General features: G+C 51.8%; 1 protein-coding gene across 3 annotated transcripts in view; it reads left to right on the forward strand.

The window, feature by feature from the left end:
- Nucleotides 1-12,640, forward strand: part of Prkar1b (protein kinase cAMP-dependent type I regulatory subunit beta) — a 121,284-nt gene extending 108,644 nt beyond the window's left edge. For all 3 annotated transcript variants that reach the window (XM_057765767.1, XM_057765766.1, XM_057765765.1), the window contains exons 10-11: nucleotides 9,756-9,837; nucleotides 11,123-12,640. In XM_057765767.1, coding sequence (XP_057621750.1) covers nucleotides 9,756-9,837; nucleotides 11,123-11,295 — 255 coding nt within the window. In that variant the 3' untranslated portion in view covers nucleotides 11,296-12,640. The remainder of the gene's footprint in view (nucleotides 1-9,755; nucleotides 9,838-11,122) is intronic.
- Nucleotides 12,641-13,614: the final 974 nt, after the last annotated feature.

Consider the following 13,614-nt stretch of genomic DNA (forward strand, 5'->3'; position numbering starts at 1 on the left):
CCATAGCTCTAATGCTATCTGGGACTCAAGCTGCTGCCGAAAGGTGGCTGTTGAGAGCACAGTGTGATCTCCGCACCCCCAGGAAATCGGCTGGGTCCAGTCAGGGCAGAGACAGCAGGAGATGTGAAGGTGAGGGTAGGATCCCTAGGGCCTGTGCAAAACCATGGACGGGGTGAACTGAAGCTGGGCACGTAAAGTGGCATTCCAGTGATTAAAATATAAATCACAAGGAGTTTACATTTGAAACGTATCTACAAGGACAGTTTGGTGGTATTGACTCCCGCAGGGTGTGGTGGTTGCACGTCTGTCAGAATGTCCCAGCTAGGTTGAGGCAAGTGGATTTCTTGAGCCCAGGATTTTAAGACAAGCAAGCCTGAACCGGGTGGTGATGAATGCCTTTAATCCCAGCACTCAGGAGGCAGAGGCAGGCTGATTTCTGCGAGTTCAAAGTCAGCTTAGACTACAGAGTGAGTTCCAGGACAGCCAGGGCTACATAAAGAGACCCTGTCTCAATAAACTAACTAACTAACTAACTAACTAACTAACTAACTAACTAACTAACTAACTATCTATCTATCTAACTAACTATCTATCTAACTAACTAACTAACTAACTAACTAAATAAATAAATAAATAAATAAATGTAAGTGACAAGTGTGAGTAATATAGCAAGACCCATTTCAAACAAGCAAGCAAACGTGCCCAGCACTCAAACAGACGATACACATGTTCACACACGCAGTATGTCCACCCACCATGTGGCCAAGCAGACTCACACACATGCAGAAAGCATGTGCCCTTTTCTCACACAGCACACTATCACCTGCACATACCTGTCTATACACTCCTGTGCACAATGCAGATGTGTTCACTCAACACACAATCACACACATGCAGCACACACACTCATGGATAAACCCTCATTCGCAAATAGCACACAATCACGTGCATGCTTCACACACAAGCATACACAATCATAGGGCCACAGTACCTGTCCTCATGCACAGAACAGCATGCACTCTCTCGTGCACACACATAGTACCCACCATACAGCATTCATACTTGTGGCTACATGACACAAATACCCACACAGCATCTCACAATAGCTCACACACTCATGCACATAGCACGAGTAGCCATGTTTGCACAACGCACATACAGTACGTTCATGGGAGCACCTAAACAGTACCCACACTCTTACATACACATCACATACACTCATGTGTGCACATGCAGCACACCAGGCTGCAGGCTGGAGCAGCTGGTGGAACTCCACTGGGATCGGAAGACCTGAGGTCTGGGCATGGTGTTGGCTATGGGTCTCTTAGAGAACAGCCTGATCGCCATTTGAGTTTCTCCCATCTGGTAGGAGGCTTGACAGGTGGAGAGGCCATAACTGGAAAAGAAAACCAGAGTATGGCAGAGGCAGGAAGCTGTGCCTATCAGGCACCTGATGCACTCTGGACTTGTAGATGTGGGACATTAGTCCTAGGCTGTGTGTCAAAGGGCTAACTGCCCGTGCGGGCCCCACCCAGCTGCACCTGGAGAGCAAGCTTGTATCCTTGAGGCCTATGTTCTGCTGGGTTGAAAGCAGGAGTATGGCAAGGCATTCGGAGTGTGGGACTCGCTTGGACAAGGTGACTACAGGGCTCCAGACACTCTAGCTGGCAGGAGGACGTTCCTGGCACATCCAGTCCAGCAGTGGATGAAGGGACAAAGTCAGTTGTGGCAGCACTCCTTGGGAAGACTCTCCAGGGCCACAGTGAGTAGATGGAAGGTGACCTGTGGGCAATGGAGACCCTTGTAGAGTAGGTTCTGGAACTCTTTGCTGGTTGGGCAGGGATGGAAGAAAGTCAGGTGGAGGGCGGTGGGGTATGGACTGTGGTGGGTAGAGGCGGCGGGACAATCACTGGGCTCAGTTACTTCTGGATGGTGGGTGTTGGGTGGGTCAGCCAGGATGGGGGGCAAATGATGGGGGAGATGAGCAAGGGGGGTTCTGTTGTAATATGAGCGGCGGGGCTGCGTCCCAGGCACCCGGCCGCCCGCATGGCTAGCTTATGCCCTGAAATAATTACACGGAAACTGTATTCTTTTAATCATTGCCTGGCCCATTAGTTCCGGCCTCTTATTGGCTAGCTCTTACATATTGATCTAACCCATTTCTAATATTCTGTGTAGCACCATGAGCTGGCTTACCAGGGCAGATCTTAACCTGCGTCTGTCTGGAGTGGGAGAATCATGGCGACTCCCTGACTCAGCTTCTTTCTCCCAGCATTCTTTTCTGTTTACTCCACCCACCTAAGGTTTGGCCTATCAAATGGGCTAAGGCAGTTTTCTTTATTAGTTAACCAATGAAAGCAACAGATTAATACAAGACCCATCTCCATCAGGGTTCCATCCAGGGGAAAGTCAGAAAGAGGGGTCTATCTATAGAGGAGGTCAGCAGGGGTATCCATCTATGGAGACAGACAGCAGGGGATCCATTGTTAGCAAGGACAATGGGCCATCAAGAGCCAGGAGATCAGAGAAGATGAGGGTCACTGATGATGATATCAGCCAGGAGGAGGGAGCTTTGGTGAAGGTCAGTAGGGATGTGGGGTCAGCCAGGAGGAGGGAGCTTTGGTGAAGGTCAGTAGGGATGTGTGGTCAGCCAGGAGGAGGGAGCTTTGGTGAAGGTCAGTAGGGATGTGGGGTCAGCCAGGAGGAGGGAGCTTTGGTGAAGGTCAGTAGGGATGGGGGTCGCTGATGTGGGGTCAGCCGGGATGGGGACCATTGTTCAGGAGGAATTCTCCAGAGAAAGGCATGGACGGTCTGAAGATGAGCTAGGATATGTGTTCAAAAGCAGACACTAGGCCTCACTCAAGGAGGCAAGGCCATCGGCTCTCCAGGTAGAGCTTGGCGGCTCATGTCCACCCCCATGATTCAGCAGTCCAGCAATAGTCTAGTACATTCATTCTACCTCTGCGTGACTGAGTTTTCCCGAGGCCGTGTGTAAGGCTGGCACACAGCCTGCTTCTCTAGCGGATGGTGGGGTGCGGTGGGGTGGGAAGGGGAACTGAACCACAGAAGGGCACAAGGAGCAGGGCCCCACATAACCAGGGGTGCCCACATACTGTCTCACTCTCTTGGCCCCCACCATTGTCTTGTTGACCCCTGCATGCCATGTCTACCTGCCTGGGAGTCTTGGAGCGTCATTAGAGCCCCTGTTTGTACACCTGCTGGACAGACTTAACCTTGGGGTGTGTGTGACAGAGATTGACTCTGCAGAAGGGGACCCTCTCAACCCAGGCTTTGACTGCCTCGAGCTATGCTCCCCAGGCCCTCATTGGCACCTGTCCCCATCCTGGGAGCTGTGGCGCCGGAATCCAAGTTAATGTCTGTTTTCCCACTGGAGCTGCTGGGCCGTGCCTCCACCATAGCCCAGACCTCACGGATGAACCATTAAACATTGGCACAAAAGCTGACCTCGGCCGCCCACCAGGCTGGTGTGTTTGCTCAGTTGTCGAAAAGACAGGCTGTAGCCAGCCGTGTTACAGACAGGCAGCCGAGCGAGGCACGAGGGGAGGGTGGAGCAGGGCACCTTCGCAGATGAGAGCCCAGACTTCTTTAGGTGGGAGAAGCTACTCGACCAGCAGGAACTCTAGGGAAAGTCACATGGCGGCAGCGGGGGTGTGTGTGGAGTGGGGGGGAGGTAGACTGGCTTTGCACGGGGTGGGGGTGGGGGAGCTGCAGTTGAAATCAGCTTCCACGTGGAAAACTGTTAATTGTGATCACTTTCTTAAAGTCTACAGATGTTCTCGAAAAAACCAAAGCAAAACAAAGCAAAAGGCAAACACAAAGCCACAAAAACCTATGGGTGTGGGGAGCTGCAGTTCTCCATGTGCAGGGTTAGATCCTCAGCACTGCAAGGGGGACAAAGCCTGACATGCTTAAAGTAGATGTTGTGGTCCATGCCTGTTAGTCCAGAACCTGGGAGGCTGAAGCAGGAGAGTTGGAAGTTTAAGGCAAGCCTGGTCTAAGGAATGAATTTGAGGCTAGCTTCATCAACATAGTAAACTTTGTCTCATTAAACAAACAAAAAAAAACAAAACCCAAACTTGGAAGCCAGATGTTATCCTTGGCCAGGCTGGGATACATGAGAACCTGTCTATAATATTATTATTATTATTGGGGAGGAGGCTGGGCATGGTAGATCCATTCCTGTAATCCCGGCCCCTTGGGAAGCTGAGGTAGAGTATCAAAAGTTTGAGGGCAGCCTGGGTTACGTGGCGAGCTCCTTTCTCAAAATTAAAACAAGACCTCTGGGATATGTCCCCCAGGTTGAGGCTACCTTCATGCTCTGTGACTGCCTTTGTGTGTGTGAGTTCAGTCTTAGCATCCATGCAGGAAAGATGAGCCATGAGTGCACACAGCAGCTGCAGGTCAGCCCTGGATCGCCGGAGCAGGACGGCTTTCACGACACCGTGGACAAGCACATGGCTTCCATTTCCCTCATCACTTACGTTCTCACCTCCCCACCCCGAGTGGAGCTGTTTCTAGGGGTCTCTGACGTAGGCAGATATTATCCCTGCGGCAGATGGGCCACCTTCCATTCACAGCATGGATGCAGCTTGTGTGAATGAGCCCCAAAGGGTCCATGCGTGCGCCCGTGTGTTTGCATGCTTTTGTGGGTGCTGGTCCTCTACGGGTACTGGTTCCCAGGTGCACACATCGCCCCATATGCACAGGTATGTGTCCCCATGGGCATGTGTGTCCCCATGTGCGCGAGGGTCCCCTTGGGCACGCCTGTCCCCGCGGGCCCCAGGCGTGTCTGCAATGCATCTCCGGCACCTGTCTCCAATTGCTTGTGTCACTTCTCATTTATGGATGGCGAGACTCGCTTCCATGTATGGAAGTGAAACTCAGATTTTTTTTTAGAAGATATTTCTTTAAATAAAGCAAATAGTTTTGCCTGTTCCCTGTTCCAGAGCGGAGGGTTGGTGGCCTTAGCTATGCTTGGGGTCTGACTCCTCCCCGTTCGGGTTCAGCTCCTTGCTGTCGTGTGCAGGGCACTTCTCACGCAAATGTCTCTTGGTTCTTCACTCCTTTGCTGGTCTCAGGCTGTTTTTGGACTTGGGAGGACGTGGGTGTTCATGCTCATCCCGGTGTGGGTCCCAGGCAGGGGTCTCAAGTTGGGAGCCTTCCTTGCACCCCTCAAGATTAAGGCAGGTGCTGAGCAAATATGGCCGCCTGCCCTAAGTAGGCCCTTGCCAATACTCTGAGCTTGCCCTATTTTCAATGTCTTGCCTCCTTCACCCTCATCTCCCTCTTCCCACCTTGGCCTGTTGCGACCGGCTTCTCATTCTCTGGGAGGGTTTCTGCATTACTGGTTGAGAGCTTTTGCTCTATGGTCACTCTGTGGCTAGACCTGGTTGACTGTCCCCAGTGTCTGAGCCCATGACTTGATTTTCACTAAATGCTTAAGGCTCTCTCCAGCATTCAAGACATGCTGGAGAGGTGGAGGCTGTGAAAGGGAGGGGCTTCAGGGCCAGGGTTGGGAATGGTGAGCAGGTATGAGAACCAATAAGAGGCAGCTAGGCAAGTAGACTACCTCACTCCTCGCTCCACCCAGGATTTGGCTCCCAGAATGGATCTGGTTTACCCCAACTCCATCTCTGAGTGCTCAGTTTTCCCATTAGACGCGACCATGTCTTGAACCTTAAAAACGTCTCAGGAAGTATTAGAAGGATGGCTTAGTGGATGAAGGACTTGCTTTATAAACAAGAGGACTTGAGTTTGATCCCCAGAACCCACCTAAAAACCAAGAGTGGGGCATGCTCCAATAATCCCAACCCTGGGGAGGTGGAGACAGGAGGGTCCCTGGCACCTGCTGGCCTGCCAGTCTAGCTAAACTGGTGAGCTCCAGGGTTAGTGTCTCAAAAAATAAAGTGGAGAGTGATTGAGGGAAACACTCAGTTCAACTTCTGATCACCACACGCTGGGCTCCGAGACATGGAAAGGGGAAGCCGGGGACCTGGCCTCATAGCGGTGGATCCCACATGGCCCCCACTGGTTTCCTTCTTGGGAAAGTCACACTTCCTCTTTAATGTTGTAGGGGGGAAAACACATTTTTTTTTTAAGTCACAGCAGTTAAAAGGAAGTTTGTTGTCTGTAACTGTGCCCGTCATAGGCACCTAGAAGTGACGATTCCCCTGCATCACCTCTGAGCTCTCTGCCGCAGATTTGCCGCTGAGCTCAGATCTTCATTGAGGAACTTGGAGACTATGAGCCAGCAGTTTGGCACGGGTGTTTTCCAGGCCTTGGCCCTAGATGTGCCCTCCAGGATGTCTGGCCATTTCCGTGGCGACTAGGAACACAGAATGGACCTTTAATTGCGAGTTGTTTTTTTCTTTTGTTTTGTTTTGTTTTTTGTTTTTTTCTAGGAGCTTCCCAGACAGGAGACAATGACTTGTCTCCAACAGATTTGGGGGCATGTAGAGGGAGCATATTGCTTGCTGGCTTCTGCTTGCTGGCTTCACAGACATGGGACTTTAGAGTGAGGAAGGTGACAGTCATGTTCCAGACAGTGTATTGATCAGGGCAACAAAGGAGTTGCTGTAACAAAGAGCCCCATATCAACACAGCAGGAAGAACAGGGATGTTTCTTTCTGCTCCACGGGGTCTAGGGATCAACAGCACAGGTGTTCCAGCCAATTGCCCTCCCTTCAAGGAACCCAGAATCTCTAGGCTATGTGTAGGAGGCATGGGGTCCCTTGCTGGCACCCTATTCTGCAACTTTCACCCTCAAACCCTCTCTGACCCCACCTCAGCATCTTGCCAGCTTCTCCTCCTTAAGTGGGAGGCCCCCATATCTCTGGATGGCTCCTTTTAGCTTCTGGAGCTCAGCCCCATGGTCACTTTGTGTCTTAGCCTTCGTCTCTGCCAGGCAGCTGGCAGGGGTACTGGGAACTAAACTCAGGTCCCCTGGAAGAGCAGCCCGTGCTCTTAACCACTGATTCATTGCTCCGACCCAAATGAATTGCTTTAAAAAATACATTGATTTTTTTTTTTAATTTGTGGAGGGGCACAATGCATGTTGTAGATCGTAAGTCTGGGCTACCAAGTCCAACTTTACATGAATGCTGAGGGTCAGACTCAGATCTTCATGTAGCAGGCTCTTGACTGACTAAACGTTCCCCCAACACCATCTCCGGCTGTGACTCAACACACAGGAAGCCCCAGCACAAACCCTTTATCCCCCAGTTCTAACATAGCAGAGTCGGCTCAGGGGCCCACCAGGCTGAACTGTGCTGACAGGTGGGCTAAGCTCCTCCGTTTGGGCCCCTGGTGGGCATGAGCATCTGCTCCCTGCCCCTGCTTCCTGCTCACACTGGCAGCCCCGGAGTGGTCTCGTGTTTACATGCCCCGCTCCATCCATCAGCTGGATTCATAAACACGCAGAGGCCCAGAAGCGAGGCTGGGGATCCAGTTTCGAGGGTTGCTAAGGGTTCCTGGGGACTCCAGGCACTGTGGGCACGAGATACTTACCTGGGAGTCACTCATTAAACCAGGCACAGCCTGGCCACAGGCTCTAGCAAGTCTGGGTCTGGGTGAGCCTGGGTGATGAAGCCCGATGAAGCCCGCCTTGCCATGGAGTGCTGTCTATGCCTGGAGACTGGCTTTGGGGGGTGGGCACCGGCATATCTAGGCATGGTAAGTGACCCTGGAGACATGGAGGCTCTGAGGCCCGGGAACGGCAATATCCCTTAGCTTCAGTCTCTGTGGGTGTTAACAAGATGGAGAAGCCCTCAGGCAGCTGCCTGCCTCAGGGACGTAGAGGCTGATCAGAGTCTGTGGAAACTCAGAGCTAAACTCTGGCTCCTTGGAGTTGTGGATCACACACCCTGTGATGCTTGGTGTCAAACTCAGTTTGGTATTGTATTTGAAAGGTGGTTTCATATAGCCCAGGCTGGCCCTGACTGCTCTGTGAAGCCCAGACTGGCCCTGACTGCTCTGCGAAGCCCAGGCTGGCCCTGACTGCTCTGTGAAGCCCAGGCTGGCCCTGACTGCTCTGTGAAGCCCAGGCTGGCCCTGACTGCTCTGTGAAGCCCAGGCTGGCCCTGACTGCTCTGTGAAGCCCAGGCTGGCCCTGACTGCTGTGTGCCTTGAATTTCCTATTCTTGCAGCTATTTCCTGAGTGCTGAGATTACAGATTTGGTCCACACCTAACTGCTTTCCTTTCTTCTTTTTTCTTCTTCTTTTCTTTTCTTCCTCCCTCCCTCCTTCCTTCTTTTCTCCTCCTCCGACTTTTTTTTTTTGATGTGTGTGTGTGTGTGTGAGAGAGAGACACAGCATCTGCTATATTTGTACGGATGTCCATGGGGTCCAGAAGAGGGTACTGGATTCCCCAAGAGCTGGATTTATAGGTAGTTTTGAGTCACCTGACATGGATGAAGATCTCTGGAAGGAAGAACAGCAACTGCTCTTGAGCACTGAACCATCTCCCCAGCCCAAATGAATGTCATCCCCTTTATCATTTCTAACATTTCCTTATGTGTGGAGGCGAAGGCTAGCTTTCAGAAGACAGTTCTCTTCTTCTACCACGTGGGTCTTGGAGATTGAACTCAGGTCATTAGATTTGGTTGCAAGCGACTTTACCCACAGGGTCAACTCAAGGTCTCTTTTTCCTGTTTTTATTTTGTTTTGTTTTTGTGAGCATTTTTGTTATTTTGCTTTGGCTTTGTTTTTGTTTGTTGGGCAGGATTTTTGATCAGGGTCTCACTATGCAGCCCAAGATGAGCTTCCAACTCACCGCAACCCCCCTGCCGCAGCTTCCTAGATTCTAGGTGTGAATCACCACACCTGGCTCAGCTCTGCAGTTCTTACTAGGAGTGACTGATGATGTTGAAAGCCATTTTCCATCTTCCTGAGGCCCTGGAGGTGGCAAGTGGGGATACTGACTCTGGAAGGCTTGGCCCAGAAGGAGCCAAGGTCCAACCATGTGCGCTGCCCATCTCAGGAGCAGTGTGCATGAGGACAGGAGGCATTTGGCTGCCAAGATGTCCCGGGTGCCCCGGCCTTGTCTTTAATGTTCCCAGAGGCCAGTGACCTACTGCAGCTGCCCTGTTAATCATTGAGCCAGCTTCATCTGTAGACCCACTGCCCTCTTGGGAGTAAGGAGGGGCTGCATAGCTCAGCAGGTGTGTGACCCTGAGACCATGCTCCTCCCTGCCTCCCTGGAGCCCCCCCCCCCACCAATGTGGCTCATTGTCCTTAGGCCTCAGCCCAAGGTCAGCTCTCAGCATAGTGACAAAGTACTGGCACCCTTGGGGCCATCCTCACAGTCACTACCAAGGCCTCTGGGGGAGGTGCTGGGTAGGTCCCCATTTGGGGGAACTTCTCTTGTGTCAGTAAAAGCAGGGTTCAGATAGGAACCTCTAGTCCTGTAGGTGTCTGGGAAGAGGCATTAGTAAGCTGCAGCAACTCAGAGTTCAGCTCTCAAGGGGATCTGCCTCCCTGAAGGCCTGGAGGACCCAAAAAGAGAAGGGAGAAGCCGGCATGGAAGCAGCTATGGCTGCATGGAGGAAAGGAGCCAGGAAGAAGGGACAAACAGGGAATGAGTCCTACTAAAGACTCTCCACATGACCGTCCAACACATGCCCACCAAAGCAAGCGATTCCCCAAATGTGATGTACCCCAACAAGCAGCGTCCACCATGCCCCCCTAACAACTGACCTACATGCTTGCTTGACTTCTGCCTGTCTCCTCTCCCACAGGGCACTGCTTCGGTCCTCCAGCGACGATCCCCCAATGAGGAGTATGTGGAAGTGGGGCGCCTTGGGCCCTCTGACTACTTTGGTGAGTTGGGGTCCCCCTGTCAAGATATGTCATCTCATTTGGGGCCCTGGATCGGGAGCTGCATGGGGTTTCGTGAGGCCTCAGGGTGACTCTGGAGGGTAGGGAAGCTGGTGTGAGGGAGGCCTCAGCTGGAGCCCCCTCACCCTGAGGTCCAGGACTGGCCTGAGACCACAAGACTGACAGTCCTGGGGGCCAGCTGCTGGTCTTGGGGAGAGCGGAGCCCTGGTGAGAGGCGCAGGGACCATAAGCGGTTCGCTCGTGCAGCTGCTGAGGAAGAGGGTCCTGAGTCAATACAGACCGTTCTCACAGCTGGAACTAGGTCACGAGGAGGCCTGGGCCACATCACAGTGTCTCCTGCATGCGGGGCTGCTAGGCAGATCACAGGACAATATTAACTCAACTTGAATTTCAAAGAAAGAACACAGTTTTTCCTGGTGTATGTGGGGGAGTGCGGAAACAGTCTCGTGTAAGCCAGGCAAACTCGGTGTGTAGCTGGAGATGACCTTGAATGTTTCACCCTCCTGCCTCTACGTCCTGAGTGCTGAATTCACAGGCATGATTCCCCATGCCTGGTTTATGCAGAGCTGGGATGGAGCCCAGGGCTCTGTGCGTGCTCTACCAACGAACAACATCCCCAGTCCCTAATTTGTTAGCTTATATAAAAATATTCCCAGTATTTCACAGGCCATACTTAAACTAGGGAAGAATTTGTGCCAGGCTGACTTGTTCAGTGCTCACCATCCTAGCTATAGGAATGCTGAGGCAGGAGGATGGCATGTTCGTGGCCTGTCCTAGGCAGCTTATTGAGATTCTGTCTCAAAATTAAAAAAAAATAATTTTTAAAGGGCTTAGGCTGTATCTCAGTGGTAGCGTGCATGGGTAACATGCATGAGACTGTGTTCGTCTCAGGTAAACACACATAGACACAGACAGACAGACACAGACACACACACACACACACACGCACGCACGCGCGCACGCAACGCACACAAATTGCATTTGTAATTCAAGATCAGGGCTAAAGATGCATGGGTTGAATGCCAGCACTGAATATACCAGGTGTGGTAGTGCAGCTTGAAATCCCCAGCACTCAGGAGGAAACAAGAGGATTAGAAGTTCAAAGTCATCTTCAGGTGAATAGTGAGCGAGTTCTAAGACAGCCTCGGAGGTACGGGACCCTGTCTCAAGAAAACAAGAAGAGAAGGACAAAAATGCAGGTTCACCTGTCATCCCACTGGGAAGGAAGCCCATTCTGTACCTTGACTTTCTCCTCTCATCCCTCCAGGGGAGATTGCATTGCTGCTGAACCGACCCCGTGCAGCCACTGTGGTGGCCCGGGGTCCTCTCAAGTGTGTGAAGTTGGACCGGCCTCGTTTCGAACGCGTCCTCGGCCCCTGCTCCGAAATCCTGAAAAGAAACATCCAGCGTTACAACAGCTTCATCTCCCTCACTGTCTGAGCTTGCATTGCGCCTGTACCCTTGTGGGGGTTCCCATTGTGGCCCAGCGACCCATTCCCCATGCCAGGGGCCTGGAGCTGCTGGTTAGCAGCTAGGTGGGGATGGTGCCTGGCATGGAGCCACTCCCTTCTCTGGACTCACTTTTGGAATAAATAACCATCTTGTGCATTTTAAAAATTAAGGGCAAGCAACAACTGCATCCCCAGACCAGGGAAGTGACAACTGGCTCCCCCACAGTGACCCTGCAACCTTATTTTGGGGCTACCCTATCCCCTCTTCAAGTCTTTGGGAATTCTTATTTGGTCCCCATACTTGAACTAGCTCTGTGTCCTGCCAGGTCTCAAGACAGAGGGACTACAGTTACCCTTGCAGCTTTCTCCCAGGGCTGAAAGTTAGAACACTGTCTCTGGTCCCTGTCAGATTCTCCCAGGTGTAGGACAGATGTGTCAAAGGAAGGTGTCCTCAAATGGACACTCAGGCTTGAGAGCAGAAACAGAGGGTGTGGAAAGACATTCTTGGTCCCTATTCACTACCCTCAACTCTCCGAGGGACCCCTGACGGGCCCAAATAGGTTCCAGCCTCCTAACTGACCCCAGAAAGTCAGGAGGTAGTATCTTAAACTAGTCACTTGCCCTCATGGCTTTTGGAAAGTTCATTTCCGGATAGGCTGGGCACCCTGATCTCATGTCAGGACAGTTGGCCAAGTCTGTGACCCCTCACTGGCTGGGCGCCCAGATTGGGCAGGAAGCATGATGATGCGGGGGCTTTCCAAATAGTCGTGAGTCTGGGCTGAGTCCCCATCTCCTGGAGACGAGGACTCACGGCTCTGACAACCTGCCTATTGAAGATCCCGAGGGACAGCAAGGAACTCCGACTTGTTGTTAAAGTTGTGGGTGCTGAGCCTTCCCCGGATTCGTTGTGTAAAGCCCGAGTCCCTGCCCCTGAACTCCAAGCATCTCTTCCCTGAGTCTCTCTGCTCCCTTACGTGAGGGGAAGATGAGCTGAAACCATGCTTAACCCCACATACTGAACCACCAACGCCCTGTCCCCAGTGCAGTGTGATATAAGCCAGCCAGGCCTGAGGGCCACATGAGTGTCCACAACTGCTCAGTGTCTCCTGGGTAACCGGCATGTCATGAGACAGGGTGATCAATCTTTTCTTGCCCCCACTGTGCACGTCTAGGGAGGTGAGCCTTCCAGCTGGCCATCAGCTCCTCCCTGTGTGGCCCTGGCTGTGTGTGTCCTGCCTGCACTGTGGACTATCTGTGGATTCTGTGGACATGCCCCTCCATCCCCTATTTATGTCACCAAGTGCTGCATGAGCTATTAAATGTGCAATGAAGAACCCTTTCCCGACCTGGGAGGCCTCCGTCTAAGTCTTTTGTAGATATGTGGGTTTTCTTATCTGTTCTGGCGTTTCCAAGTGATTAACACTGAGCCAGGGAGAGTTGGCTCAGTGGGTAAAGTTCTTTTACTGCAAATTTGAGGACCTGAGTTCAAATCTGCAGAACTCACATAAAGCCAGACAAGGTATTAGCCGTCTTTAATTCCAGGGCTCCTACAACGTGGAAGAGGCAGACAGGAAAATCCCTGGAAACACTCAGACCAGCTAGCCAGGCATACCTAATTGTAAATAAGAGACCTTGTTCCCCAACCAGGGGAAGAGTGAGTGCAACTTCTGACCTCTGACCTACCTATGTATGTCATGGTACACACACACACACACACACACACACACACTTTAAAAATCATTAAAGCTAACCAGGAGTGGTGGTGTATGTCTTTAATCCCAGCATTTGGGAGGCAGAGACAGGAGGATCCCTGCCTGGTCTACAGAACAAGTTCCAGGACAGACAGGGCTACACAGAGAAATTTTGTCTCAATAAACAAAAACAGACAGACAAAATAACTAAAGCTGAGCCTGGATCAGTAGTAAAGCACTTGCTTAGAATCGCCCCTGTGAGAATCTGGGAACACAGTTAGTGGTAGGCCACCTGCCTAGAATCCCCAGTGAGAGGCTGGGGTGTGGCTCAGTGGTAGAGCCCCTGCCTAGAATCCCCCAGTGAGGGGCTGGGGTATAGCTCAATAGTAGTGTACCTGCCTAGAATCCCCCAGTGAGGGGCTGGGGGTGTTGTTTAGTGGTAGTGCACATGCCTAACATGGGTTCAATATCTCATGCTGCAGAAACAAGTACATAAATTAAAAGTTAAAATGACAAATGCTTTTTGCCATTATCTGCATGCACAGTACATTGCAGCTCTCACTATCCCCTCCTACGGAGCTTCCTCTTCCTACCCACAATCCCACACATTAGATGTG

The sequence above is a fragment of the Chionomys nivalis genome, chromosome 3 (assembly GCF_950005125.1).
Source record: "Chionomys nivalis chromosome 3, mChiNiv1.1, whole genome shotgun sequence".
NCBI classification, from domain to species: Eukaryota; Metazoa; Chordata; class Mammalia; order Rodentia; family Cricetidae; genus Chionomys; species Chionomys nivalis.